A 26,409-nucleotide genomic window follows, 5' to 3' on the forward strand; every position below is an offset into this window, starting at 1 on the left:
TACCTATAGCAGTAATTAACTCAAAAATCTACAAAAAATATAAACATTTTATTTTTAAGATTAAAAAAATTTAAGGTTTTATATGTCATGTACCTTTACTTTTTCTGTTTTAAATTTATTAAAAATGTGTAATTAAGGTTATTTTTTATTCCAAACCTTCCCTCATTGAGTAACAACAATTTACTGAATGCATCTCTCTTTAGATAAAATGAAAAAAGTATCAACAAATTAGTCAATTACTAAATTATTTCACACAGAAACTATTTTAATAGTTACCCAAATAAAATGTATGAATGCAAGTATTAGAACTAATGAGCAATATTTTAAAAAATAATAATAATTTTAAGTTTCTCTAATAAAAATTTCTGTGAAATTGGGTTTTAAAATCACAGCTATGGAGAAAGTGCTGCTTTTAAAGCATCTTTAAATAAAAGAAAATTGCTGAGCCAATCAAGCATACCTGCTTTTGGTGAAAAAACTGCATAAAATGGCAAAATAAAAATAAAATAAAAAACAAGCAAAGAAAAAATTGTCTTTATTGGCTACTAAAACCTAAAGAATAGCCCTAATCCACCACTCCCTAACAAAAAACATTCATTTGCAAGAATGTGCTCCATTTTATGTATAAGCATGTTATAAGCTGCTGACTTTGAGTTTTTTTGAAATGCTACACAGATATTATAAAAAAACTACTGTGAAATGTAGGTTAAATTCTTAAAAACATTAATTTATAGATTATTAGAGTTCTGGGCTTTAATCAAATTAGGTATTATGTTATTAACTGTCATAACATTACATAAAGATCTTAACTTTGCATTTTTAGCTTTGAAGAGTTTCAAAAAGAAAGGACACAGATGCAAAGTTTGTTAATAAGAAAACAGGCAAAGATGCTTTATGTGTGAAAACAGTTTTTCAGGAAATGACCACCTAAAAAACACAATGAAAAAAAAAAAAAAAAATGGGGAAGAAAGTGATCTGGTCGTACAAGACCACAACCGAACTGTCTGGCCTGCATGCAAATATGTGGTCGAAAACAAAGGTTGCAAATCACCATGATTATCTTAAATATAAAATATAGTGGTAGCCCAGAACATTTTGTGCAACTTACCTAATCTTTTGATATTTCTGTAGTCTACTCTCATCAATACAAGCCAAAAGACTCTGGGATCTGGCAGGTGTTCTGAGTTATGAGGCCATAGAAGCTGTTAACTGTCGGCTGAACACGAGTCAACAACCTGTCATCAGTGGAAAGCGTAAACCTAAATCTATTTACAGTCAACTTAGAGCAACCGATTCAGAAAAACAAACGCCAACAACGAGAAAACCTGCACACCAATTCAGCAAAGTGTTTCTCCCCTGAAAATATCTCCATCCTCTTATCATTTTTATTAAATGTATAAAAAAAAATTATTTGCCCAAAGTAGTTTACAAGCTTTTTACAAGTCATGTTTTAAGTTTATGGTTTCCTCTTTAGCTGAGGGGGCTGACAACAAACATCAAAAGAAGATTAATGCTGGAAATAAAGATAAGAAAAAAAAAACAAGGAAGAAATTTTTCTAGACTGACAAGGTATGACTGGCTGTACTATTTTCTACACTCAGCAACAAAAGCAGAACTTGACAAAAACCCCAAACACAAACAACAACTAATTGTGACATCTAACTTCTCTAAAAGCATCACTTTTGGTGTCCTTCCATAGAAACGCTGGTAACATTACCAGCTGATCACTGAATTGTATCATCAAACAATGCGAGAGCTTAGTAGGCAAGGCCAGGGTGGGAATTTCTCATCGAGTGATTTGGAGTAAAAAGTAGCATAGTATTATGGTTTTTACACTAGAATATAGAGCAACACATGTCCAGCGATCTAAGTAATCCATTTAATGCAGAAAATCAATTCTACTGCTGCTATAATTAATATTATGGTTATAATAATGTCACCTAAAGCACTACTGTAATTTCAAAATGATCTATCACATCAACTAAAGGTATTTGAGTTTTTTTTTAAAGTGCTTATGATATATATAAAAAAAAAACTTTTTGCTGTTTAAATAGAAACACATGTGTTACAGATGTTTAGCCTTGTATGCTTGACGGACATATGCCACGGCAGCTGTAAATGTAAAACACTGTTATGTTAGTAAGATTAATGAGTGGCTTCTTTGGGCCCCACACAATGAGAGCCCATGTTTTAGGACTAGAGGCATTTCCAAACAGCTAAATTTGTCTTTCTGCTAAACAAGGGAGACCATGGGAGCCTATTTTTCTTGTCTCAGGCAGCCTACTGGCAGTGCACTATAACAGGTAAAGGCGGTTGGAATGTACAGCCATGTCACTCTGTTCTTGGTAAGTAAATTTGTGAATTACTTATGACATGCCATTAAGTGAGCTTTAAACCCTAGCAGCGGAATTCTTGGAATCTTGAAACAAAAAAGCGTTACCATGGATTGAGTTAAATATTGGAATCTTAAAAAAGGGGCCCAGTAACATACTTAGCAGCCTTGATGCGTAAAACGCAGACTGATTCACGAGAATGAAGCAAATAAAATGGAATGTATTACAAAACACGTAGTAGAATTCACTCTTTTGGGAAAGAAGTGGTATGTATGCAAGGTCTTTGGTCCACTGCCTGCTCCCGTATGTAGTTCATTGGGGCGTTCTCTTGTCTCAACACCAACAAGAAAATGTAGGTTAGCCATGTTTAAGAGCCACGCAGGTCATCCAGAAGATTTAAAAATGTTAAACTTAGAGCAAAGTTTAGGGCAGAATGATATCCCCATGATTTTTATGAATCTGGGGAACAAGTTTTCTGCAAGTTATGTCAGGATACGGTCGACTGGAAGCATACGAACCCGTGTGACGAGTCATTTTTTCTTAAAATAAGTGCATTTATTCTTGTATTAAGGAGGTAAAAGAGACATTTTTCCAGTGGAACAAGACAAGAGTAAAAATACTCATTCCATTGGCAAACTAGCTCATTTTACCTACTCAAATTAAGGGTAAAAACACTTAATTTAAGGAGAAGAGGGAAGCTAGCGCGAGCCACACACATCTGCCAACTCTTGAGAATTCAACATCGGCGGAAGCAAAGCGCGAATTAATTGAAGAATTTGTTGTCGTTTGTGTGGAATCAGACATTCCTTTAGAAAAAATGAGAAAGCTTTGTCCATTTTTGGAAAACGACTGTAAGCTAGTGGGTGCGCTGCCAGAACACGTAAGCAGCGCCTTTAAAACCCACCTATCCCAGGTGTTCGATTACCGGTAGCATATGGCGGTTATGCAGAAGAAATTGCAAGGGTAAAAAAAAATATATGTTGCGGTCAACAAAACAACTGGTGCTAGCACACCACAATAAAGGAAGTTATTTAAAATATTGTTTTTGAATGTCTTTGCATGACTTATAATATTTTAATATATTTGTGAGTCAGGCAGTTTTTTTGGCAAAAAGGTTTTGTAAGGCGAACTGTATGGTTAGTGATTATTTGTGGATTATTGGTGATAATCTGTAGGTATTCTGATCCTAATGAAAGGGTTAATAAATATAGTTGGGGAAAAAAACGTGAAATAGAGAAAAAAATGAAAAGTTGTTATACAAAATGATGAATACGGATAAAGTGAAATTTGGAGAAAATAGTAAACGGAATTTGGGAAAAAATAAAAGTGGATTTCATAGAGCATGACTGAATGAATTTCATAGATAAACTAAATATTCATCTTCGAAAAGGGATATACATCACAACACGCTTTCCAACTGATAGTGTTTACCTGGTCCTTTAAATATTTTCTGCACCTTCCTGATAAGAAAAGCACCGATGTACATCATCGCCATTTGCTGGCTGAACCTACTCACATGTTCATCGGGCTGGCAGCTCCAGCAGCTCTTCACCAGCTTCAGTGTTGCATTTCGAGTGCTGCAGCCTGATCCCTTTAGGCATCTGAAATTTTCTGCCTTTTTCCCCCACCCATGATTTATGACTTTTTCTCTTCCTTTCCACACCTCAACTGGAAAATCTACTTTCTTGTTTACTCATAATGCATATGCGCAATACAATACACTTAATCATGTGATCTTGTTATGGTTAATATAAAAAAAATGCTTAATTTTATTAACAAAGCGTACCAAAGTTTTGAACACATACCTACTATATTATAGGCCAGAGAGGGCTTCCCTATTTGATCGGAAAGCCTTCTGGTGGATAAATTAGAGAGGTAATTAAAGACTAAACCCCTGACAATGAGCCAATGTAGGGTTGGGAGATGAATCAAAAGGATTAATCAAATTTTCTGTTTAATTTTTGGATAACTGGGATTTTTGTTGGGTCTTTTTTCAACCATCAATCTACTTCTGGTGCTTCCATAGCTCAGAGTGACATTGTTCATCACTTTTGTTGTCAGATGTACTGTGAAAACTGATAAACTAGTTTACTGTGTGATAACACTTGATTCTAACATTTGCGATTATATTATTGTTTGTTGTGAAACATGACTGTTTTAAAGTCGTAGGGAAGCGGCTGTTCCAACCGTTGCATTTCTGAATTCTCCCGAGTGGTGCACGACTTTACACGGGTGAAAAAGTGAATCTGATTGGTCGTTTATCAAGGGGGCGGGATTTTTGTGGCAGAAGGTTCGCGAGCAAGTTTGTTTGTGGCTGGTTTCTCTGAAACATCTTGCTAACCAGTTTGCTACTTAGTGCTAGCAGGTTTCCAATGGGAAATTCCATTGGAACCAAGTAGCACTAAATTGGTGACTTAGAAACAACGCTGTCAAGGAACGCTATGGACAGAGGAAACATGCAAGAGGAGGAGAGTTTTGTGTCGGAGGTCGTGGATGAGTCTCCTCCGTCATATATTTTTTATTTAGAGGAGGAAAGCGGGGACGAAGATGTTGTGGAAGAGGACGCCAGGGCGGCAGAAGCTTGGTTTGGTGTAGAAGGCTTACAGCCGTACATGTTTGAGCCCTTGCCTTGCAACGCTGCCAGTTCTGTTAGCTCTACGCCTGGTGAAGACACAGACGTCCACCCCCATGAACACTGGGACGGAACTCAATTGGAAAGGAAATGATTCCTATTTCTTATTTCAACCGTTGCGTACATTAGCTGAAACTGAAAAGAGAAGGATACAAAATGATTAATTCATTGATTTGTAAGCGGCATCACCCAGCCTTGGACAACCCTTTGGTTTTAGAACATAAGATGATTACATACCAGAAGAGCAACATTTAGAGAAGCCGGTTAAAAACAAACGGATGAAGCTGGAAATAAAGATATTTAACTGGTTGTACAGGTTTGTCTTTCTCACCAGGTTTACATCCATAAGTGTTATTTAATAGGTTTTTTGTATTCAGGCACCTGTGTGTGTGTGTGTTTATCTGCAATATCTGTAAATACTCTATTTCAAATGCTGTAAATAATCCAAACTATATTCCATATTAACTAAAACAAGACCACAACCATCTCTTCCATTCTTATGCTAAATAATTCAAAAGAGCCACATCACATATCCCGCCTCATTAGCATTGACCTTTTTAAGCTTCATCTGGACTCAATCACTTCTCTACAAATAGGGTTAGACAAGCAAGTAAAGATGGTGACAGGCAGCAAGGCTGAGCTTCAGCTCCAAACCAGAGCCTGTTTAGACACATATGGATGCTATTTGACCAAATGACCAGATGTTGATTCCCCAAACATGTTTATCCTGCCAGACACCGTTGTTGCACGTAGTTCCAAAAAAGATTCTGTACAAAAACCATAAAAAAAGCAGCAAAACTGGAAAAGTCTGAGTCACTAAAGACACAAGGGCCTCCCAGAGAGCCAAAACACATCCTCTAATTTTGTTTATCATAGAAATGCAATGAAAAGTCACTTTTTTCAAGCTGAGCTCTTCATTTCCACTGTTGCTGTAAGGAGTGCCAAGAACTCAGAGTGAGCAAGCAACCACTCTGCCAATAAGCATTTTGCATTTATCCGAGTGGGGCAGGCAACACAGAATCAAGTCCAACAAGGTCAGTCAGGATAATTACTGAAGACAAACCGACAGGTTTTCTCAACACAACAAAACAAAGACTGTTAGTCACGTATAAAAAAAGCTACGTGGCCCATATGCTTTCTGAAGAAACCATGTCAGTGTTCGCAGATACACTTTTTATCATCTACTTAAAATAGCAAGAATTCACATTATTTTCAGTACAAATGGGTGTCTGTATGTGTGTGTGTGTGTTTGTAGGCGGGTTACCTGAGGTTAGTGTTTTGGCTGTCCGTGGCCACACGGGAACCATTTGAACTTGGGCTGCTGGAGAAAACAAGAGGACAGAAGAAAAAAAGAAAGAGTGCAAGTTAAGAAGACGAAGCAAGTGATGCGAATAAAGAATAAGGATGGGTTTAAGAGAGAAACAGAAAAAACAGATGTGACAAAGGGGAAAATGAATAAGAAAAACAGAATAAATGAAAAGAAAAAGGAGGAAAAAATACAGGGAAGCAGAGAAGCACATAGAAAGATAAAGCGGGTCAGAAGAAAAGATGGACAAGATGACATGAAAGTAAAGACAGACATTCAGCAAAGAGATCAGAAGAGGAAAAAAGAAAATCATTAATGAGATGAATAAAGTATTTGAATCTCAATATTTAGAATTGCTTTGATCCACATTATACAAACCAGGAACCGTCTTTTGTCTCTTAAAGTGACGATAAAATAAGAGTGGAAAATATTTGGCGCTTACAATCATTGAGTGGGAATATAAAACCAGACCAAATTCCTGAATATGTTCCAGACTCAGATACACAGAGATCAAAGAATGCTCAGGTCAAACTATAACCATCATAAAGATGTAAAAGTAGTAAAATAACTGCTGTTGGGAGAAAATAATTTGTCATTTTATTTATTTGCTTCTGCAAATAATTTGACTATTAAAAAGGAACTAAGAAGTTGCAATCTTGGGAGGTTATTTATTGTTTTGATGAGCTGGACTGGGAACCCATCTAAAGGTTGCAGGAGGCCGATTACCTCGAGTGCAGGGTTGTCTTCAGGTCACCCTTCAAAGTTTTTGCAGGATTTTAGCCTGCGGACTGATATAACCATGGAAGACTGTTGATTTCAGCCTTTCCTAAACCAATACTGTGCTTACTTAGACTCATTAACTTGCAGAAACATCCACAGATGACCAACTTTATGCTGTTTTTTTTCTTGGCTGAATCCAACAGATTGTTTTCAAAGCGTTCCAGTTTTTTCAGGAACTCAACCAAAATCCTGTTTTGCTCCAGTGGCCAAACAGGTGAGCAGCAGATATTATATGCGTTCCTTACCCTCCCCCCCTCTAGGCACAGGGGGGAAAAGTCAAATATGGGTCAATGTTCAGCGTAGAATCAGCCCTCCCCTTCATGTTTTTACATATCCGAGTATTCAATAATGTTGCACTGATCTTAAATGTCTCCTCTGTGTCTGAACATGTATGAAACATACTCACTTGAGAACTAGATGCAGATTAGCAGACAGTCGTGGATCTGTGAACTGTGTTGTTCGATTGTTGTGGTCAACAAAGTACACGCGGCCGGTGGCAGTGTTTCTGATCTCCCAGCCTGGAGGAAGTGGCCCCAACTCCTCACAGTTTACATTGCTTAAGTCCCTTAGAGCAAAAAAAGAAAAAAGAGACATAGAGCAAACATGCAGATTAAAAACAGGACCTCGGACCAAATGAGTCAGAATATATTTATTCGGGGGAAACTGAGCAAAAATGCTTAGAAAAGTTACTACGGATTGTTAAATATTTATCACTTTTACAGCTCAGATTTGACACCTTTGTAGGTTCTTTGCGTGACACCGTGCACTGCAACCTGAGAACATGCTTCATGAAGTTTGAAGGTATTCTTTTAACATTCGAAAAGCAAACTTTATTAAGATAAAAATGACATGTATTCACCTTGGTCTGCATTCCTTATTCTTCCCACTCTTTTTTCCTGTTTATCTCAAACATACTGATCTGGGACAACATTTTGGTCATTTTGTTTTTGTGTGTGAAGTGAGGACACAGTCAGAAGTGAAACACTGAATTCCTTTCCTCCTCACATTTACCGAGTCATTCCAGCAGCTCTGTCTAAAATGACTGAAGCCAGATGTTGTTGCTGTGGGTTGGATGTTGTCCTCATGCTCAGACACAGCCAAAAATGCAGAAGAACAGTTCTGAATGTAATATTTAGGGAATTTGGTAACAAACTATTAAGTGTTAGTGAAACAGCATGACTGAATGCACCGTTGAGTATCAAACTGATTTAAAAACCCTGATTAAAACTGAACTAAAAAGCAATTTCGGAAAACAAAAAAAGCAACAAGATGAGAAATGGCACCTGCTCCGGACCAACCAAGTCCAGTTTCCTTTTCAATATTAGCTTCAAAAGCTAGCGAATGTATTTAACATGTTTATTCACATCAAATACAACAATGTTCAGAGCAATAGTTTCACTATACTCTTAGGCTTCCCTTTCTATAGAAGGTACCCCTGGTTCAGTGCTGGTATCTTTTTCTGTTCTGAGTCTGGTTTAGCATGAGGTATCATCCTGTAGCAAGGAAGTTGTTTATCACCACTGTCGCAACCTACTTGCTCAGGAGGAGGGATTGCTTAAGAGTCGATGACTAGAGGCATTTGGCTGGTCCTTTTAGGTAAACGGACCAACTGGCATCATTTTTGTATAAAAGGTCATGTTGAACAGGATTGTAAGATTGAGATAAACTAGAATACACAGAAATTTATATGTACCTTAACTGGTTATGTAGTAGATGGTATCTGCGCCAAATTGTAAAACAACATTCTAAGATTTTTATGCTCATATATGCAACACATAATCGGCATACAGACAGAAAGATAAAGGACGTACCTGGGAACTCGGGGGTCATGCCAAGTGCTGACTCCGGTCTGTGTATGGAGGAAGTACACTTGGCCCTGTTGGGTTGTTCTTTGCTCTGAAAAACAAATTCATTTGATTAGATTTTATTTTTTTATTGTGCAAAAAGGAGCACCTCACTCTCAATCTGCAGGTTTACTAGTGGTTCCTAGAATTTCTAAAAGTAGAATGTGAGGCAGATCTTTTATTGGTCATGCTCCTCTCCTGTGGAACCAACTACCAGTTTTAGTCTGTGAGGCAGACACCCTGTCTACTTTTAAGGGTAGGCTTAAAACTCTCTGTTTTGATAAAGCTTATAGTTAGAGTGGCTCAGGTTATCATGAGCTACATCAATAGTTATGCTGCTATAGGCTTAGACTGCTGGAGGACATAGGGACCCCTATTTCATCATTCTGCTTCATTCTATCTCTATTCTCCCACTCTGCAGAATCTTAGTTTAATCTCTAAAGTTATGCTCTCTCTCCTTTTTCTCATAGTAGCTTTGCCTTGTCTGTTCCCGTTTGGCTATGACTCCATCCTGGAGAGAAATATCAGTATGTTGATGTGCTGCACCTTTGCTTATAGATGTTTGTGATTTCCTCTTTTTTTTCCTCAGAGTAGTCCTGTTTCTCTGATTGTGACTGGCTGGATGTCCTCTCTTCGTCCTCTGGCATGGGATCTGGCTCGGAGCTTGTCTGCCTGGCTGTGTGTTTTACTGGACGGTGCCGCCTTTTACAGCTGCTTTTTGTGTCTCTGCTTCTGTCTCCTTGAACCCCAGTCGGCCTCGGCAGATGGCCGCTCACACTGAGCCTGGTTCTGCCGGAGGTTTCTTCCTGTTAAAAGGGAGTTTTCTCTCTCCACTATCACTACAAGCATGCTTAGTGTGAGGGATTGCCTTTGCGTCAATGCAATATACTGGTTTTCCTTAGATAGAAAACTTCGAATCAATTTCACTGTATGATCTGGTTGAACTGTAAAGTGCCTTGAGATGACATGTGTTGTGAATTGGCGCTATATAAATAAACTGAATTGAAAAACTGAAAAAAATTAAGCAAACTTTCAAGTAGTTGATAAGAAATTTGCTGTGTAGCCAAACAACCATTGGCCAAAAGAAGATTGAGAGAAGGGGGTCAATTTTTAAAACCTTTGGGACTCTGTTGACTAACACTTTATTAAGGTATGTGCCTTCTGGCATGATCAACTCGCTCCTCCCCAGCCCTGGGTAGGCCAATCCCAGAGGACTTGGAGAAAATTAACACAGCTTCTATACTATAAGGTTACTAGATCAATCCTTGGTGAGGTTAGATAAGAAAAAAGAAAAATTATCATTTTATATCAAAACCTGAGGGAGGAGGCTACATGCAGCCTAAATTAGGATCAGGGCAGCCAAAAGATGATGTTTGTGATATAAAAGATGGGAGAGCTGAAATATGCAGTGCATGTGGGAAGAAAATGCTCCCATCACTGACTGCTCTCTGTTAACCGTTCAATAGGAATTGAAAAAATGAAAATCACAAAGGAGTCCTTTTGATCCTGTCCAGTGAATTTCCACCTTCCATACCCTGATCCTAAAAAAGCTAAACATTGATGAAAGCATGGGTTGACAGCGATACACAGCTTTACTTATGAATATTGTAATCAATGCATAATGCAAGAAAAACATGCAACAAGAAAAATATGATACTATTGTTGCAAATGACAGTACTGATAAGAAATAACCCATATTTGACCATTCCTTGCTATGAAAAACATAGATGTTAACCCTTAGGGGGGTATTGTGCATGCAAAAATAAATTGCATGTTATTATTAGTTATTATAACCATAATGGAAAAACTTTATATTGCAATGACTGCTTCAGTTTAATATCTTATGCAGTTCTAGTAACTGCTTTTTTTATTGTTGTTTTAATTATATATATATATATATATATATATATATATATATATATATATATATATATATATATATATATTAGATTACATCTAGCCAATAATAAATTGTTAAAAATATCTAATAACTGTCAGAAATGGGCATTTTCAGCTTTAAGCTTGGCAGAAAATCTGCTTCATGGGTGCACTGTTATTGTATACGTATTCAAAAGCTAATCCATCACAGCAACCCCCAGCCCAGCTTCCTACTGGCACCTCTCGTTTCCTTATACCTCTCCCCTCTTCCCCTTGTTGCACATTGCCTCCGTTTCTGTCTCGGCACACCCAGAGGGTTAGTTCAGAGAGTTCAGCTGAGGGAGACAGCTCTTAAGCTGCTGGCCATCAGTGACTCACTTTACCCTACCTCTAAAAGCCTCGCTGGACACTCATGGACCTTCCAGAGGAGGAAAAGTGCCCAAAAGGGTCATTCTGAAACACTGACATATAGAAAACGATCTCTGAGGGTATTGTGGTTTGGACTGTGGCTTGATCCTGAAAGTGCACATTTCTGAAGAAAGAAAAAAAATCCAGTGTTGCTAAATAAGTTCCCAGCATGCCGCTTTTTCCAGTGTGTTTGCACTGTATAAGAAAAGCAATGCTGAACAATGGAAAGCACCTAATCTTTATGAAGAGAAAACAAAAGTCTTCGACGAACGGTTTAAAAGTTGATATCAATATGAGCAAACTTTATGGTCCGTTTTGAGTATTTTTGAAACATCTACAGGTGCTGGTCATAAAATTAGAATATCATGAAAAAGTGGATTGATTTCAGTAATTCCATTTAAAAAGTGAAACTTGTATATTATATTCATACATTACATACAAACTCATATATTTCAGATGTTTATTTTGTTTAATTTTGATGATTACAAATGACAACAAATGAAAATCTCAAATTCATCATATCAGAAAATTAGAATATTGTGAAAAGGTTCAAAATTGATGGCCCCTGGTACCACACTCTAATCAGCTAATTAACTCAAACCACCTGCAAAAGCCTTTAAATGGTCTTTCAGTCTAGTTCTATAGGCTACACAATCATGGGGAAGACTGCTGACTTGACAGTTGTCCAAAAGACGACCATCGACACCTTGCACAAGGAGGGCAAGACACAAAAGGTCATCGCTAAAGAGGCTGGCTGTTCACAGAGCTCAGTGTCCAAGCACATTAATAGAGAGGCGAAGGGAAGGAAAAGATGTGGTCGAAAAAAGTGTACAAGCAAGAGAGATAACCGCACCCTGGAGAGGATTGTGAAACAAAACCCATTCAAAAATGTGGGGGAGATTCACAAAGAGTGGACTGCAGCTGGAGTGAGTGCTTCAAGAACCACCACACACAGACGTATGAAAGACATGGGTTTCTGCTGTCGCATTCCTTGTGTCAAGCCACTCTTGAACCACAGACAGCGTCAGAAGCGTCTTGCCTGGGCTAAAGAGAAACAGGACTGGACTGCTGGTGAGTGGTCCAAAGTCATGTTCTCTGATGAAAGTAAATTTTGCATTTCCTTTGGAAATCAAGGTCCCAGAGTCTGGAGGAAAAGAAGAGAGGCACTTCATCCACGTTGCTTGAAGTCCAGTGTAAAGTTTCCACAGTCAGTGACGGTTTGGGGTGCCATGTCATCTGCTGGTGTTGGTCCATTGTGTTTTCTGAGGTCCAGGGTCAACGCAGCCACATACCAGGAAGTTTTAGAGCACTTCATGCTTCCTGCAGCTGACCAACTTTTTGGAGATGCAGATTTCATTTTCCAACAGGGCTTGGCACCTGCACACAGTGCCAAAGCTACCAGTACCTGGTTGAAGGACCATGGTATCCCTGTTCTTAATTGGCCAGCAAACTCTCCTGACCTTAACCCCATAGAAAATCTATGGGGTATTGTGAAGAAGAAGATGCAATACACCAGACCCAACAATTCAGAAGAGCTAAAAGCCACTATTAGAGCAACCTGGGCTATCATAACACCTGAGCAGTGCCACAGACTGATCGACTCCATGCCACGCCGCATTGCTGCAGTAATACAGGCCAAAGGAGGCCCAACTAAATACTGAGTGCTGTACATGCTCATACTTTTCATGTTCATACTTTTCAGTTGGCCAACATTTCTATAAATCCTTTGTTTTTATTGGTCTTCAGTAATATTCTAATTTTCTGATATGATGAATTTGAGATTTTCATTTGTTGTCATTTGTAATCATCAAAATTAAACAAAATAAACATCTGAAATATATGAGTTTGTATGTAATGTATGAATATAATATACAAGTTTCACTTTTTAAATGGAATTACTGAAATCAATCTACTTTTTCATGATATTCTAATTTTATGACCAGCACCTGTATATGCACCCTCATAAAAACTAACAGTTTGAGGAGATATTTCAGTCAGTAGTTCTCGACTAAGCCAATTTAGAAATATAATGAGTCATCTTGGACATGAGTAGGTGTTTAGCAAGCGTGTCAAAGGAAATACTTTTTCTGGGTTGCAATATTTTCAGGAGCCGGTGCGAAATCAGACCTGGTACCTAATTAGTTCTCATCGGCTCATCAAGATAGTCAAACTTTTATTGTATTTTTTACCCCAAGGGTTTTGTATGGAATATATTAAAATGAGAGCCTTTTTATAGATACTTAAAGTTATACTCTTTATTAATGCCCTATTGTTGCAACAGAAGCAACAATGAAAGGCTAATAAAAAAAAATTCCCATTAGAGTATAGGTTTGTATCAATAGTATCAATAGCACCGATGCTGTCTCTGAATATAATTCTAATTTGGTGTGGCATAGGTACTAAAGACAAGCGCTGTTTGCATTTTTCTGCTGTCATAACTGGATTTCTGCATAATTCGCACATTAAACTAATAATACCTCAGACAACCTTGAAATATCTTTTAAATTGTGTTGTTTAGTTTGTTTATTTTTGCATTTATTTGCACACTTTTTAATCAGCATCTCTGACTCTGTTTAGAAAGTATGTTCCATGTTGAGATTGAAAATGGTGAGTTTTTCATGTTAATAAAAATGTTTTTATGCCTTTGGTTATTTGTCATCTTTATTTCCATGGTATCGAAAAGGGCATCAAGTTTAGATATTTTCCTTGCTATCAATATCTAATTTGAAAATGTAGACGATCCTTGTAGTGAAGCATTAAGTTTTAAGGGAGGCGTTTAGATGAGTTTGGTAAAATCCTAACAAGCCATTAGAAAGGAGATTTGGTAGAAATTAGGAGCATACTGATACAGAAATTCATCACAAACAGGGTTGAACATATTGCAATTTTGTTTTGATTTGCCTTTGAACTAGCCACAAGCATGCACAAGATACCAGATTTCCAAAAAATATGCTCACAATTAGAAACGTACGTCACTAAATGTACCTGTAATTGTGATTTCGCTGAAACCATGGATGAGTCAAGAGGTGTTTTAGGGAATAACTTTGGTTCTTACCGTAGCCCTCAGGCAGATCAGGAGGAGTATGCAGATGTGTTCGACTCATGTAGTTACGATGCCGCTGCGACCGAACCCTTCTTTCCTGGTTTCTCTGTTCGCCTGGAGGTCCGCTGGCAACAGCCCCGTTAACGGGAGTCATTACTGGTGTGTTTTCATCCACTACGCAGCTCAGTGGTCGCCCTGATGGGCTGGAGTACTCTGAAGCTGGCCTGGAAAAGAGAAGAGAGCGTGTTCACTTAGGCGTTTAAAGGGCTTCAAGTCGTAGGGAAGCGGCTGTTCCAACTGTTGCATTTCCCAATTCTCCCGAGTGGTGCACGCTTTACACGAGTGAATAAAGTGAATGTGATGGTCGTTTAACATGGGGGCAGGGTTGTTGTGGCGGAAAGTTTGCAAGCAAGTTTGGTTGTGGCTGGTTTCTCTGAAGCATCTTGCTAACCAGTTAGCAACTTAGTGCTAGTAGGTTCCCAATGGGAAATTCCATTGTGACAAAGTAGCACTAAATTGGTGACTTAGAAACGACACTGTCAAGGAACGCTATGGACAGCGGAAACATGCAAGAGGAGGAGAGTTTTGTTTTGGAGGTTGTGGATGAGTCTCCTCCGTCAAACATATTTTACTTAGAGGAGGAAAGCGGGGATGAAGATGTTGTGGAAGAGTCCATCCCCGTGAACACTGAGACGGAACTCAATGGGAAAGGAAATGATTCTTATTTCTTATTTCAACCGTTGCGTATATTAGCTGCGACATATGAATAAAGATGCTATGACTGAAAACATTTGATTGACAGATGACCGTTGATATTTGATTTGCTGAATTTAGGTGTTCAGGCTGACGTATAACTAACTGGCCTGCATAAAAAAACTGAGGAAAAAAAACAGATTTTAAGACAGTATATTTTTTTTTTATAGAAATTTTCTAGCTTTTCTGACAATATCGTCTGATAAAGAGTACATTTATATACATGTTTAAGCCAGAATGATTTGACATTTGAAAATGACTTCCCTACAAGTTTAATAGCACCTGTATTTAAACTAGGTTTTAATTCCCCTTAACAGGATAGATGCAAAATTAATTACAGAGAAGTGATTGCTAACATGCTATCTATATCTGTCATTGAAACTAAACAGTTTAATACAAGTAAACAACATACATTAAAGCTCTCACTGGTAGGGTAATTTATTTGATGATACTAATCTATACACATTAGGGGTGGAACGGTTCACAAAATCCATGGTTCGGTTCGATTCACGGTTTTGTGGTCACGGTTTTCGGTTCGGTATATGTTGATTGTTACGCCGAAATCCCAAAAAAATTAATGAAATTAATGAAAAAATCCCCCAAAAAATAATGGATTGACTGACGGAGTATGAGGGATTTCGGGGTTAGCATGACATGTTGGTCATGTTGCTGTTAGCATAAACAAAACGTGTTGCACAATGCTTGCACAGTGTTGCACTTTTATCCACAACTTTCTTTCCGACGTCATCGTAGGTCACTCTAAATGCAAAGTGGTCCCATACAGCAGACCTATAAAGTGCTGCTGGCGCGTCTCCCAACTCCTGTTCTTTCCCATTCGCCATACAACAACTGATTTTTTTCCCTGCTACACCCGGCTAAACTGCCTCGCTTCTTCTTCTTCTTGTTTACTACTGGTGGTTGGCTTTGGTCGCAGTACCGCCACCTTCTGCTCTGGAGTGTAAACGCTTCGCCTATGAGAAAATGGAGCAGCGCATGAACCGAACGCAACACACGCGAACTGAACCGAGACAGTCGAACCGAACGGTTCGGACTGTTTTCATAAACCATCCCATCCCTAATACACATATAATGATATAAAACATTAAAAACCCAGACAGAGATTAGATGTGTTAAATTTTTAAGTGTTCAGTGATGTCAAATATTATATATGTCAGATAAAAAACAAACAAAATAAAAATCTTTATGACCTACAGCCTGTTCCAACATGTTACTTAAAAAAAACAGATATGTGATAAGAAGAAACAAACAGAGATGGGCTATTCTATGTGTCTGTATGTATAGCAGTCTAACCACCGTCTGGCCAGAGTTGCTGACGCCTCGGCTATCTAAAGCCTGAGACTCAGAAATCTTTTAAACATATTTTTCTCCCACCCATTTCCTCCATCACCGTGCTCGTTTCTCCCCACCACTGCCTCCGCTTTTCTCTCCTGTTTTCATTCATCCACTGGTTTCTGCACCCAAACCGATCTCTCCTGTTCCCCAATTTTACTTCAAATTTTTTTTTATCCATGGATCAAACACTCTCTTCTTTTTTTATTCCCACCTGCTCTCCATAAATTTTCACTCATTGTTTCACCCTGTGACCCAATTTCTCACCATTACTCACTCTTAAAAAAGGGTTTTGCTATACTTCTCAGTACCGATCACAGTACAACCGGCTGAGAAGGTGCTGAGGTTTATTTGTTTGCTTCCCTAATGGCTCCACTGATACGGGCCAAGAAGGAAGGCGACAGCTGATCTTGCAGCGAGTAAAGCAGGACTGCCGGACTGACTGGCTGGCTTTTTTAGTTGCGAACATAGATGTCTGCTTTGTGAGAGTACATACGACCCCCTTTGGAGGTGGAGGGACGGAGGAAACTACAGCACTCATTACAAACAGACTGTTATTGTTGCACTTTTAAGAGGAAGCGTTTTTTATTTCCCCTCTCTATGAAGGGAAGTGGGAAAAGTACATTTAGCATTACTATAGTTCATTAGGGAAACAAATGCATTTTAGATGTATCATTTTGGTCAACATAAATTAAAAAAAAATCTCTAAAATAATAATACATATGGCATGTACGTACCTGGTGGGTCTCTCCCATTGTGTGGTGCGAGTGATGTGGTTTAGGTACTGTATCCTTCCAGACGCGGTCCTCCTCTCCTCCCACCTGTTCATGCAGCCATTAAAACACACCGGTAAACTTATCGCCATCACAACATAAAAAAAAAATAAATACTTCAGACTGCATAGTTACCCTAACAAGTGAAAAGGTGATATTTTTTAACCATTACACAGATTCTGATATTTAAAATGGTGATTATTCTTTAAAATATTTTAAAAAAAGGGAGGGGAAAAAACGGGTCTGCTTCTAATTTTATTTCATTTCTTCTTCTGCTAAAGGATTAATGATATTTCCATGTGGTTTATTTTAAGCAGTTAGAAAAGTTTAATGTTTTTCTGATGATTAAATATCTAAGGAAAGCCTATTACTGACCCGTCGGGTAAATCATTGTCAAACAGACGACTGCAGTCTACCACTGGTCCGCCTGATCCAATGCGATCTCTGGACTGAAGACTCACTTCATGGGGAAAAAAAAAAAAAAAAAAAAAAAAACAGGAGAACATTTACAAACCACTTTGCTCAATTAGAAAATACAATTACATTTGTAAAATGTAAAAAATTAAAACAGATAAATGTTAGAGACTGATGCATAAATAGCAATATGGTTCAAATTTGAGTTGCAACTAATAATTATTTTGTGAATCGATTAAAAAATTATTTTCAAGGAACTTTTTGCTATCTGATAATTAAAGAATTAAACCAGGTCAAAAACATTTTGTTTTTTTTATGCAAAATATTGATATATATTTTTACAATATTGGAATAATTACTGCTCTAAGTAGGATGCTCTGTAAGCTACAGGAAGGTTTTAGAGTTTCTATACTCTAGTTAATAATTGATTACTAAATTAGTTGACAATTATTTCAATGATCTGATGAATTGTTTCACCCTTAATAAAAATTCTTTCATTTTCCCGAAGTAAAGCCAAAGAAATTTTCTAGAGCCCATTCAAAAACTATAGGTGCAACAAAAAAAATGACTCATGAGCAACAATAAAGAAAAAAAAAATACTCAAAAAGATAAAGATATAAAGCAAAATCTTTTCCTCAAAAAGAAATGCATGCCAATCTATAAAGTTTTACTTTTTAAAGAGCATACACGATGTGTTCTGTGCAGCTCTAATCTGCAACGCCAAGTTTCACTATTGCTCAGACTGCACCGCTAAAAAGGTTCTGTATCAGGGTTCTGTTGGACCCAGCCAGGCAGCAAAACCAATTTTTATTTTGGTCAGGAAAGAGTGTTGCTGATTATGAGGGGTTAAAAATACTGAAAAAAATAGACTTGGTATAAGCAAATGAAAACCTGTATGATGGTACGACTGAGCATTAGGGTTAGAGATTTTTTTATTTTGAGAATAAAGTCGTAACATTACTAGAAAAAAGTTGTAACATTACAAGAATGAAGTCATCATACAACAACCAGTTTCAGAAAGAAAGCTTGAAGCTCCGACCAGCATATGATGGTCGACCAGCTCCACCAAACACCAACCTGAGTCCACTTTGACATCCTGTCCAAGTTGATGCTGGTGCTAAAAGATTTTGCTTATTTGTCAAACCAGAGCCAAGGTATAAATTCACATGATGCTCGACATTCCTCAGTTTAGGGAAGAAAGTTCTTCTTGTAAGAGTCCTCATAAAATCCAACATGTTTCTTGTAATTTTAGGACTTTATTCTTGTAATATTCCGACTTTATATTTGTAATATTGCGACTTTTTTCTCGTAATTTTATGATTATTCTCTTTTTGACTTTTTTCTTGTAATTTTAAGACTTTGTCGTAATTTCAAGGCTTTGTTCTCGAAATAGAAGGAAAAAAACTCTTGCCTGGCCCCAATACTCCATCGTATGATGAACCTTAATAGACGGTGATGCTATAAAAAAAAATTACTGACTATATTCACTGTGGCTTCAATTTAAATTACACAGTCTTTTCTAAAAGCATATTCATATAACGTAAACTGAAATAAGAAGTGCACATAAGTGAAACATAAGTGGTCCTTACCCACTATCTGTCCTCTAACAGTGTCGTTGTCGTTGGGGCCCAGCCTGTTCAGGTCCAGTCTCTGATCTGCAACCGACACAAAGAGTTTACAAAGTGTTTCCAAAGGAACCTGAAATGAAACAATTATTAATCCATTACGGAAGCACAAATATTTAAACATTAACCATGTAGTGCTTCATCTAAATGAGGAAGGTCATCAAATCTGAGCGAAATATGAGGAAGGAGAGATAATAAACAGGTCAAATGCACATTTAACTGTTCAGCTTGTATCTTCACATAAAAATATTTTGATTTTTTTTTTTTTTACAATTCATAAATGTTATATTGGAGAAGTTTCATAGACATAACGACAAAAACTTTTGTGTTTTCAGAGTCATCTACCAGGGGCATTCCTGGCAGAGTTTCTGAGCTTTTCACATTTTTTATATCGAAATTATGTAGTTTCGTATGTTGCTAAAACTTATTTTTCCTCTATCAATATGCCTTTAAATTAAACTTTCTTTAGTATTTGCTGATACTGAACAATTCAGATTATAAGATAGATGTGTAGTCCTATTACCTGCTGGTAAAGAAAAGGCGTGTCAAACCATTTCTGTCACCAGAGGAGGTTTGGTCGGTCGAGTGTTTTATTGTAGGATAGATACAAACTTTCTCATGAGCAAAGTAAATAGCAGTAAGTACTACCGATCTAAATAATTCAAATTAAAAGGAGCATTCAGGTTTGTGTGTCTGAAAAGTGAGAGACATAAATGGACAGGGGCGGAGTATGAGAGGGGGGGACACGGTGGAGGAGAGGCTGAACCAGTGGAGGACACAAAAAAAGAGTGAGGGAGAAAAAGTAAAGTTCTCTGAAATCCAACAGCAAAACTGATTGGATTTTTTACGTCTTCGGTCTGCCACAAACATTTTATATGCTTGGAAAAAGCTGTTTTTATTTATATGAAAATCCCACACATTCCTATAGGTTGTGTGTGTGAGAGAGTGAATGTATGTTGATGTGTTTATGTGTGCACAAATGCATCTGTTCCGGATATGTGTCTAGACTAAACAGGGATGGTCTGAGCCTTACATGGCAGGAGCGGTAATGAGATTTCTTTCTGAAATTAGAGAGGAGGAAAAAAGAGAAAATGTACTGACCTTTAACCACAAGCATTCCCCAAAATGATTCCTCTCAGCGCTAAAAACTTACTGTTGCTACAGACTAAACTAAGCCACAGGAAATGTGGACCCATATGTAGACCTAAACGAGCTATTTGACAGAGGTTTTATTTAGCTTTTTCACACCGTGTTCCAAGATGAACATCTCTGTGTGGAGAAATGAGTGGATGCTGGTGAATCTGAAGGTAAACAACTGAGCTCAGGCAAAATGCTGCCAAACTTGAAAAAAAAAAAGACTATATTCTGTCTGAAAAAGGAAACAAAAAACAAAGAGCTATGCATGAGTTTACATTAGATGTTAAAAATTTATTCAAATAATGAGCTTTGACAAAACCAAAGCAATTCTATTAATGTCTTAAGGTTTTTTGAGGGTTATTTTATTGAGAGCACGGATGTGTCTGTCTGCAGGATAAAGGACAAAGGGATAATGTGCAGCCTGCCTGTCATCAAGCACTTCTCCTGGTCCCCTTCCTGCGACTGACATAAAGTATAACTGATAATGAGATGGCTTTGCAGTAAATGGCAACTCTAACAAACTAGCTTTAGGCAACAATTAATAGACAGAAAATTAAACTTGGACATATTAGTTATTAGTAAAAATTTCTGAAGGTTTTAGGGGTTGTTTTACAATATGATCAGATAAATTAGACTGTGAACACTGATTAAATGTATGCAGTCTTCATTCAAGGTAGTTTTAAAAAAATGACAACCACAATAATAATTTTCAGTAGGGATGCACGATATTGGGATTTTGGCCGATATCCAATATGCCGATATTTTAAAACCCATGTAGCCGATAACCGATATCGATACTGATGTTAAAGCTGGACAAAAATAAGTAGTCATTGAAAATAGCAGTTTTGTTATCTATTTCTGACACTTTGAAAAATAATATACTCAAATATATTTTCATATGCTGATATCAAATTGATTTTTAAAAACGCGGTATCGATCTATTTTACTTTCAAAATCTCCTGAAATTTAATCGTTCTGTTACAAACTCTCGTGATATTTTGCAAATTCTTGTGAGATTTTGTTAGTAAAATAGATCGATACCGCGTCAATATATCAACATATAAAATATGGCAAAATTTTGTGAATTTTCGGGGGATTTCGTAGTATAACAATGACATATAGCAATATTTCATGAGTAAAAGCATATGAAGATATTGTGATATTATAATGTATCAATATTTTTTCCCTCGTCTTTAGAAGTTTTTAAGTCTGTAAAAAAGAAGTTTTTGAGGAAGAAGAGGAAGTAGTATTTTTTTTTTGTATTTATTTGCAACCGTTTCTATTTAGTATATGTAATTGTGTTAAGAAAGCTCCATTATTGTTCATTTATAGGAATACTAAAGTAAGTGAAGTATGATTAATTCATCATTCGGGGTGGTAATTGAGGTTTGGTGCTGTATGGTTTGGCAGGACCTGATAATTCTGTAAAGAAACTCCACCTGTTAGAGTCTTTATGTATCCCTACATACATTGTAACCTGTACACATAAAATCTGTCTGTAATTTCATTTTTTTCTATGTTGCATTGCTGTCCCCCACCCCTGGTGACCTCTCTCTTCTGAAAAATGTTGTGTTTTTTTAATTAATTATTACTCTGGGTCCCTGAGCAAGACCCTTAACCCCACACTGCTCCCCGGGCGCCGCACAATGGCAGCCCACTGCTCCCCAAGGGTATGGGTTAAATGCAGAGATAAATTTCTCCAATGTGAGATCAATAAAGTTCAATTATTATTATTATTATTACTTCATATTATTATTGTATTCTCTCCTGTTTTGTGTTAGTGTTGTATATTGCAATGTATAAAAATTAGGGATGCACGATATAATCGGCCCCCTATCGGTATCGGCCTGTATCGGCCTTAAAACTGAAAAATTCACGAAATTTTGCCATATTTTTATATGTTGATATATTGACGCGGTATCGATCTATTTTACTAACAAAATCTCACAAGAATTTGCAAAATATCACGAGAGTTTGTAACAGAACGATTAAATTTCAGGAGATTTTGAAGGTAAAATAGATCGATACCGCGTTTTTAAAAATCAATTTTATATCAGCATATGAAAATATATTTGAGTATATTACTTTTCAAAGTGTCAGAAATGGATAACAAAACTGCTATTTTCAATGACTACTTATTTTTGTCCAGCTTTAACATCGGTATCGATATCGGTTCTCGGCTACATGAGTTTTAAAAATATCGGCATATCGGATATCGGCCAAAATCCCAATATCGTGCATCCCTAATAAAAATCTCATCAAAAGTATTAAAAAAAGAAGAAGAAGAAAGCTCCATTATGTGATGGAAAAATGGGAGTTTTTCAAGGTAATAGAGTTCTTCTTGAATGCCTTTAAGTACTTGCCGTTATCTCTACATCAAAAATTCTCTGGAGTGTGCAATATTATTCTTGATATCTAGATATCCAGTTAAATGTGTCGTATTGTGACAACCCTTGTAGCAAATCACCATCAGCAAAAGCAGCAGTGTGAATATCATCGGATCTTTGCTTTGCAGCTACCAGGACAAATGCCTTAAAATAACACAAGCATTTGTTGATACTGTAGGCGCAATAGACCAATAAAAATAAAATATGTACACAGAAAGGGAGCCGAGCATTGCACAAAAGCCAGCTTTGTACAGGATGTAAATAAACCTAGATATATACACCAAAACCAACGCATATGGCTGTAACTGATGAAATGACATCCTTTCTTAGAGCTGACTGGAGGTCCAGCAGAGATATTTCTACGGTATATGTGCAAGCAACTGAGTTAATGTGTTCAAAAACATCTTTTACACAGCTTGGTAGACCCATTATGAACCATAATGCTGAGTTAGTTCAAAGACTGTTTAAACCAGGCATCCCCAAACTTGGTCCTCAAGGGCTGCTGTCCTGCAGGTTTTAGAGGTTTCCATGCTTTAGCACAGCTGATTGTAATGATTGCAGTAGAGCAATAGCCTGTTAATCAGCTTTCAATTAAAATCAGCTGTGCTGGAGCAAGGAAACCTCTAAAACCTGCAGGACAGCGGCCCTTGAGGACCAAGTTTGGTGATGCCTGGTTTAAACTCTCTTGTCGTTTAGCACTGCTTAATCCCTCGCAAGGTGGATCAGTAGCCAAATATTGGTGGGTTGAGTTTAACCCCAGACTTCCAGGAATGCCCACAACAGAATCCTGTTCAAACATGCGACAGTTACTTTACCAAGTTTATAAAACGTTTCAAATGTAACATTTTAGAAAAAGAAATCATGTCAGTCCGTGACAAATGCTGTAATCACAGCCTTTATTGTATATTGAAATATGACAAACTTAAAAGGTATACCTCATTTTTTTTTATTTATCAAATTATATTATAATATATATATATTGATCCCACTTTATGTATTCACTCTGGGTATTTCTATTAATAAACCAGGTCTAATACTGCATTAAAAGTGCAAATATTGTTTTGCTCCTTTGAATTTGCACTCACGGTGGACTACAGAACATCTTTATTTCTAAATCAGTCGTATTATCACCTATATTGAAGGCTAAAAATACAAGATTTTTATTTGTTCATTTATTTCATACTTTGATTAAATTTTTGCGGCAAACAAAAAATGCTAATGTGAGATTGGAATAACTCTTTACAGGTGATTTAATAAATAACACTAAAAATAATTTCATAACTTCTAAGAAGAAAATCCATTAGTAGCAACCCCAGTTGGAACAAAATGAAAGCTAACAGATGTTTTATTTTTTCCCCCCCACAAATAAATTCAAAAAAGCAAAAGTGGAATTTAACCAGTCCCATATTTAAAAGCGTTTTAAGAGTGGACTGTTTCACAAACACCTTTGTCTGCGTTGTTGGAGTCACTTTGTCTAACCCCCAAAGTTCACCTATTCTCAAAAAGCAACAAGGTCTAAAAAAGCTAATCTAACCACATAATTAGTGTTCAATAATTTATTTGTTTTGCAAATCCAAGGAGTCGCCAGGTGCCTCTTTATCCAACAGGTTTGACAAGTATCTTAGAATAGAGAGCAACACGAGCATGCAGAAATGACACAAAGGGACCAGACACTAGTGACCTCATTTCACTGACACATGCAGGTAGAAATACAAACAGGTACTTACAGCCCGTGTCTTTGAGTCTGTTGATGGCGTTGGACAGAAGACGGACGCAGCCGAGAAAACCTGCGCCCTGCTTTTTGTGGATCTTCTTGTGGTTCCAGACACTGATTGTGATTGAGTCTGACTTTCCAATGTAACTGCAAGAGGAGCATAGGGAGGGGGGAAAAACAGGTTAAAAAAATTGTTTGCTGACAAGGTGATTTAGCAGACATTAAAAAGAAAATACATTATATTTGAAAACAATCTTTAAAGGAAAAGTTCTTCAGTTCACATGAGTTCGTTCTAAGAACATGCATTTGGATTTTCATCAACAAAATAAAGCCTTCAATTTATCTTGCACCTCTTCCTGCAGAGTCTTAAGATCTTACTAATTTGTGTGCAGAGTTTGCAAAGCCGAGGCCTGTCTCGCCGCGGTTGACGAACAGAGGAAGTCCCTGAGATGTGCTCTACCACTGACTGAGGCCTAGACGGCTCTTTCAGTAAACACACATTTCACACTACATTCAAATGCATATTCACACTTGCTGATATGAATCTAATTACAGTGTAGGAGGATGCGAACTCTAGATTACCCCCTAAAGTCAGTCTGAGGAGAGGGGTTTTCCACATAAGAGATAAAAACATATACAATTGTGGTTTAAAAAAAACTGGAGCTTTCAAACCAAAGAGATAAAATTAAAACACTTTACAGATTATCACTTAAAGTAGTCATTTCTGGTTAAGGAATAAATGGGATAATTTAGCGTCTTCCAGAACTTTTCTTTCTCTGTATAGGTTATTACATGACGTCACATTCCCTCATTATCGCATCTGTGATTAGCCAGAAAGCAGCTTTTCACTTTGCTGATCGCATGTAAGAGCACCACAGTTGTTTTTTATGTTATCAAGTTTAAGGGTGTAAAAAAAAAAAATCAGATAAAACGGTGGAGAGAAGCTTTAAAAACAGCCAAAAATCAGAGGAAGTTAAAAGGTATAGTGGAGGATGTTCTTTTTTCCGGATCGATCATCAAAATAAGTGGTCCTCTTAATTGTCAATTATTGTGGTGATGATGGGCTTGTGCACGCTCTTGCACGCATTTAATTGCCATTCCCTCTCGGGAGTGGATACAGGGTGGTGTATGTGGATTTTTTTTTTTTAGGTGAAGAAGGGACTTTTTTTTATTATTATTGTCAAAAATCCTCCACTATACCTTTAAAGTGAAAACACCTCTGCACAGATACAACACAGATTAGCTCCAATCACTTTAGCAGCGGAAAGGACAATTTAAAATGTTTAGATAAGGCGAATGTAGCTTTAACAGCTATGAAGCTACAACCAATTCGAATTAAGTGTGGTAGAATAGTAAAAATCATAGTCATTACATGTAAACACACATTTCTGTTAGAGAGAGTGTTACAGAGACACTAACGTGTCTCTGTAACACTCTCCAACTCTTTAAAAAGCCATAGTTCACCAAAAATATAAATAAAACAGTTTAAAGAAAAAAATGAAAGCCTCAATGTCGCTTGTAAAGCTGATCCTATCATATCAACATGGCGAAATTACAGAGTCACTTTCATCCAGAAATATCTTGAATTTATCCTTCAGTCATAATAATAACAGTAATACATTTTATTTGAAGGTGCCTTTCTAGATACTATAAAGATACATGAAAATAAATTAAAAGAAAAAACAAAGATCAATGATTTAGACAAAGGCAATGACAATATCAATAGGACTCAGATAAAAAGGCAGGCTTAAACTATTTATTTTGAGTTGAGATTTGAAATGGGGGAGTGAGCCATGGTCCCAACATATTAACATAGAACTAATCAAACAATTTATGTTTTATTAGCTTCTAGGGGTGGAACGGTTCACAAAATCCACGGTTCGGTTCACAGTTTCGTGGTCACGGTTTTCGGTTCGGTATATGTTGATTGTTAGCCCGACATGTTGGTAGTGTTGCTGTTAGCATAAACAAAACGTGTTGCACAATGCTTGCACACTGTTTTTATCCCCAACTTTCTTTCCGCCGTCATCAT

The 26,409-nt window shown here is 37.1% G+C and overlaps 1 protein-coding gene across 2 annotated transcripts in view; it reads right to left on the reverse strand.

Moving 5' to 3' along the window:
- Positions 1-26,409, reverse strand: part of LOC119784453 (E3 ubiquitin-protein ligase SMURF2-like) — a 98,747-nt gene that overhangs the window by 21,252 nt on the left and 51,086 nt on the right. Inside the window, exons 4-11 of one of the 2 annotated variants that reach the window (XM_038286505.1) lie at positions 24,391-24,524; positions 19,104-19,169; positions 17,476-17,560; positions 17,065-17,148; positions 14,237-14,448; positions 8,863-8,947; positions 7,458-7,616; positions 6,230-6,283 (exon numbers count right to left, since the gene is read on the reverse strand). In XM_038286505.1, coding sequence (XP_038142433.1) covers positions 6,230-6,283; positions 7,458-7,616; positions 8,863-8,947; positions 14,237-14,448; positions 17,065-17,148; positions 17,476-17,560; positions 19,104-19,169; positions 24,391-24,524 — 879 coding nt within the window. Of the gene's footprint in view, positions 1-6,229; positions 6,287-7,457; positions 7,617-8,862; positions 8,948-14,236; positions 14,449-17,064; positions 17,149-17,475; positions 17,561-19,103; positions 19,170-24,390; positions 24,525-26,409 lie in introns of both variants that reach the window. The other variant, XM_038286504.1, reaches the window with a different exon arrangement.

This window comes from Cyprinodon tularosa, unplaced genomic scaffold, assembly GCF_016077235.1.
Source record: "Cyprinodon tularosa strain WSP-4 unplaced genomic scaffold, ASM1607723v1 ctg226, whole genome shotgun sequence".
Lineage (NCBI taxonomy): Eukaryota > Metazoa > Chordata > Actinopteri > Cyprinodontiformes > Cyprinodontidae > Cyprinodon > Cyprinodon tularosa.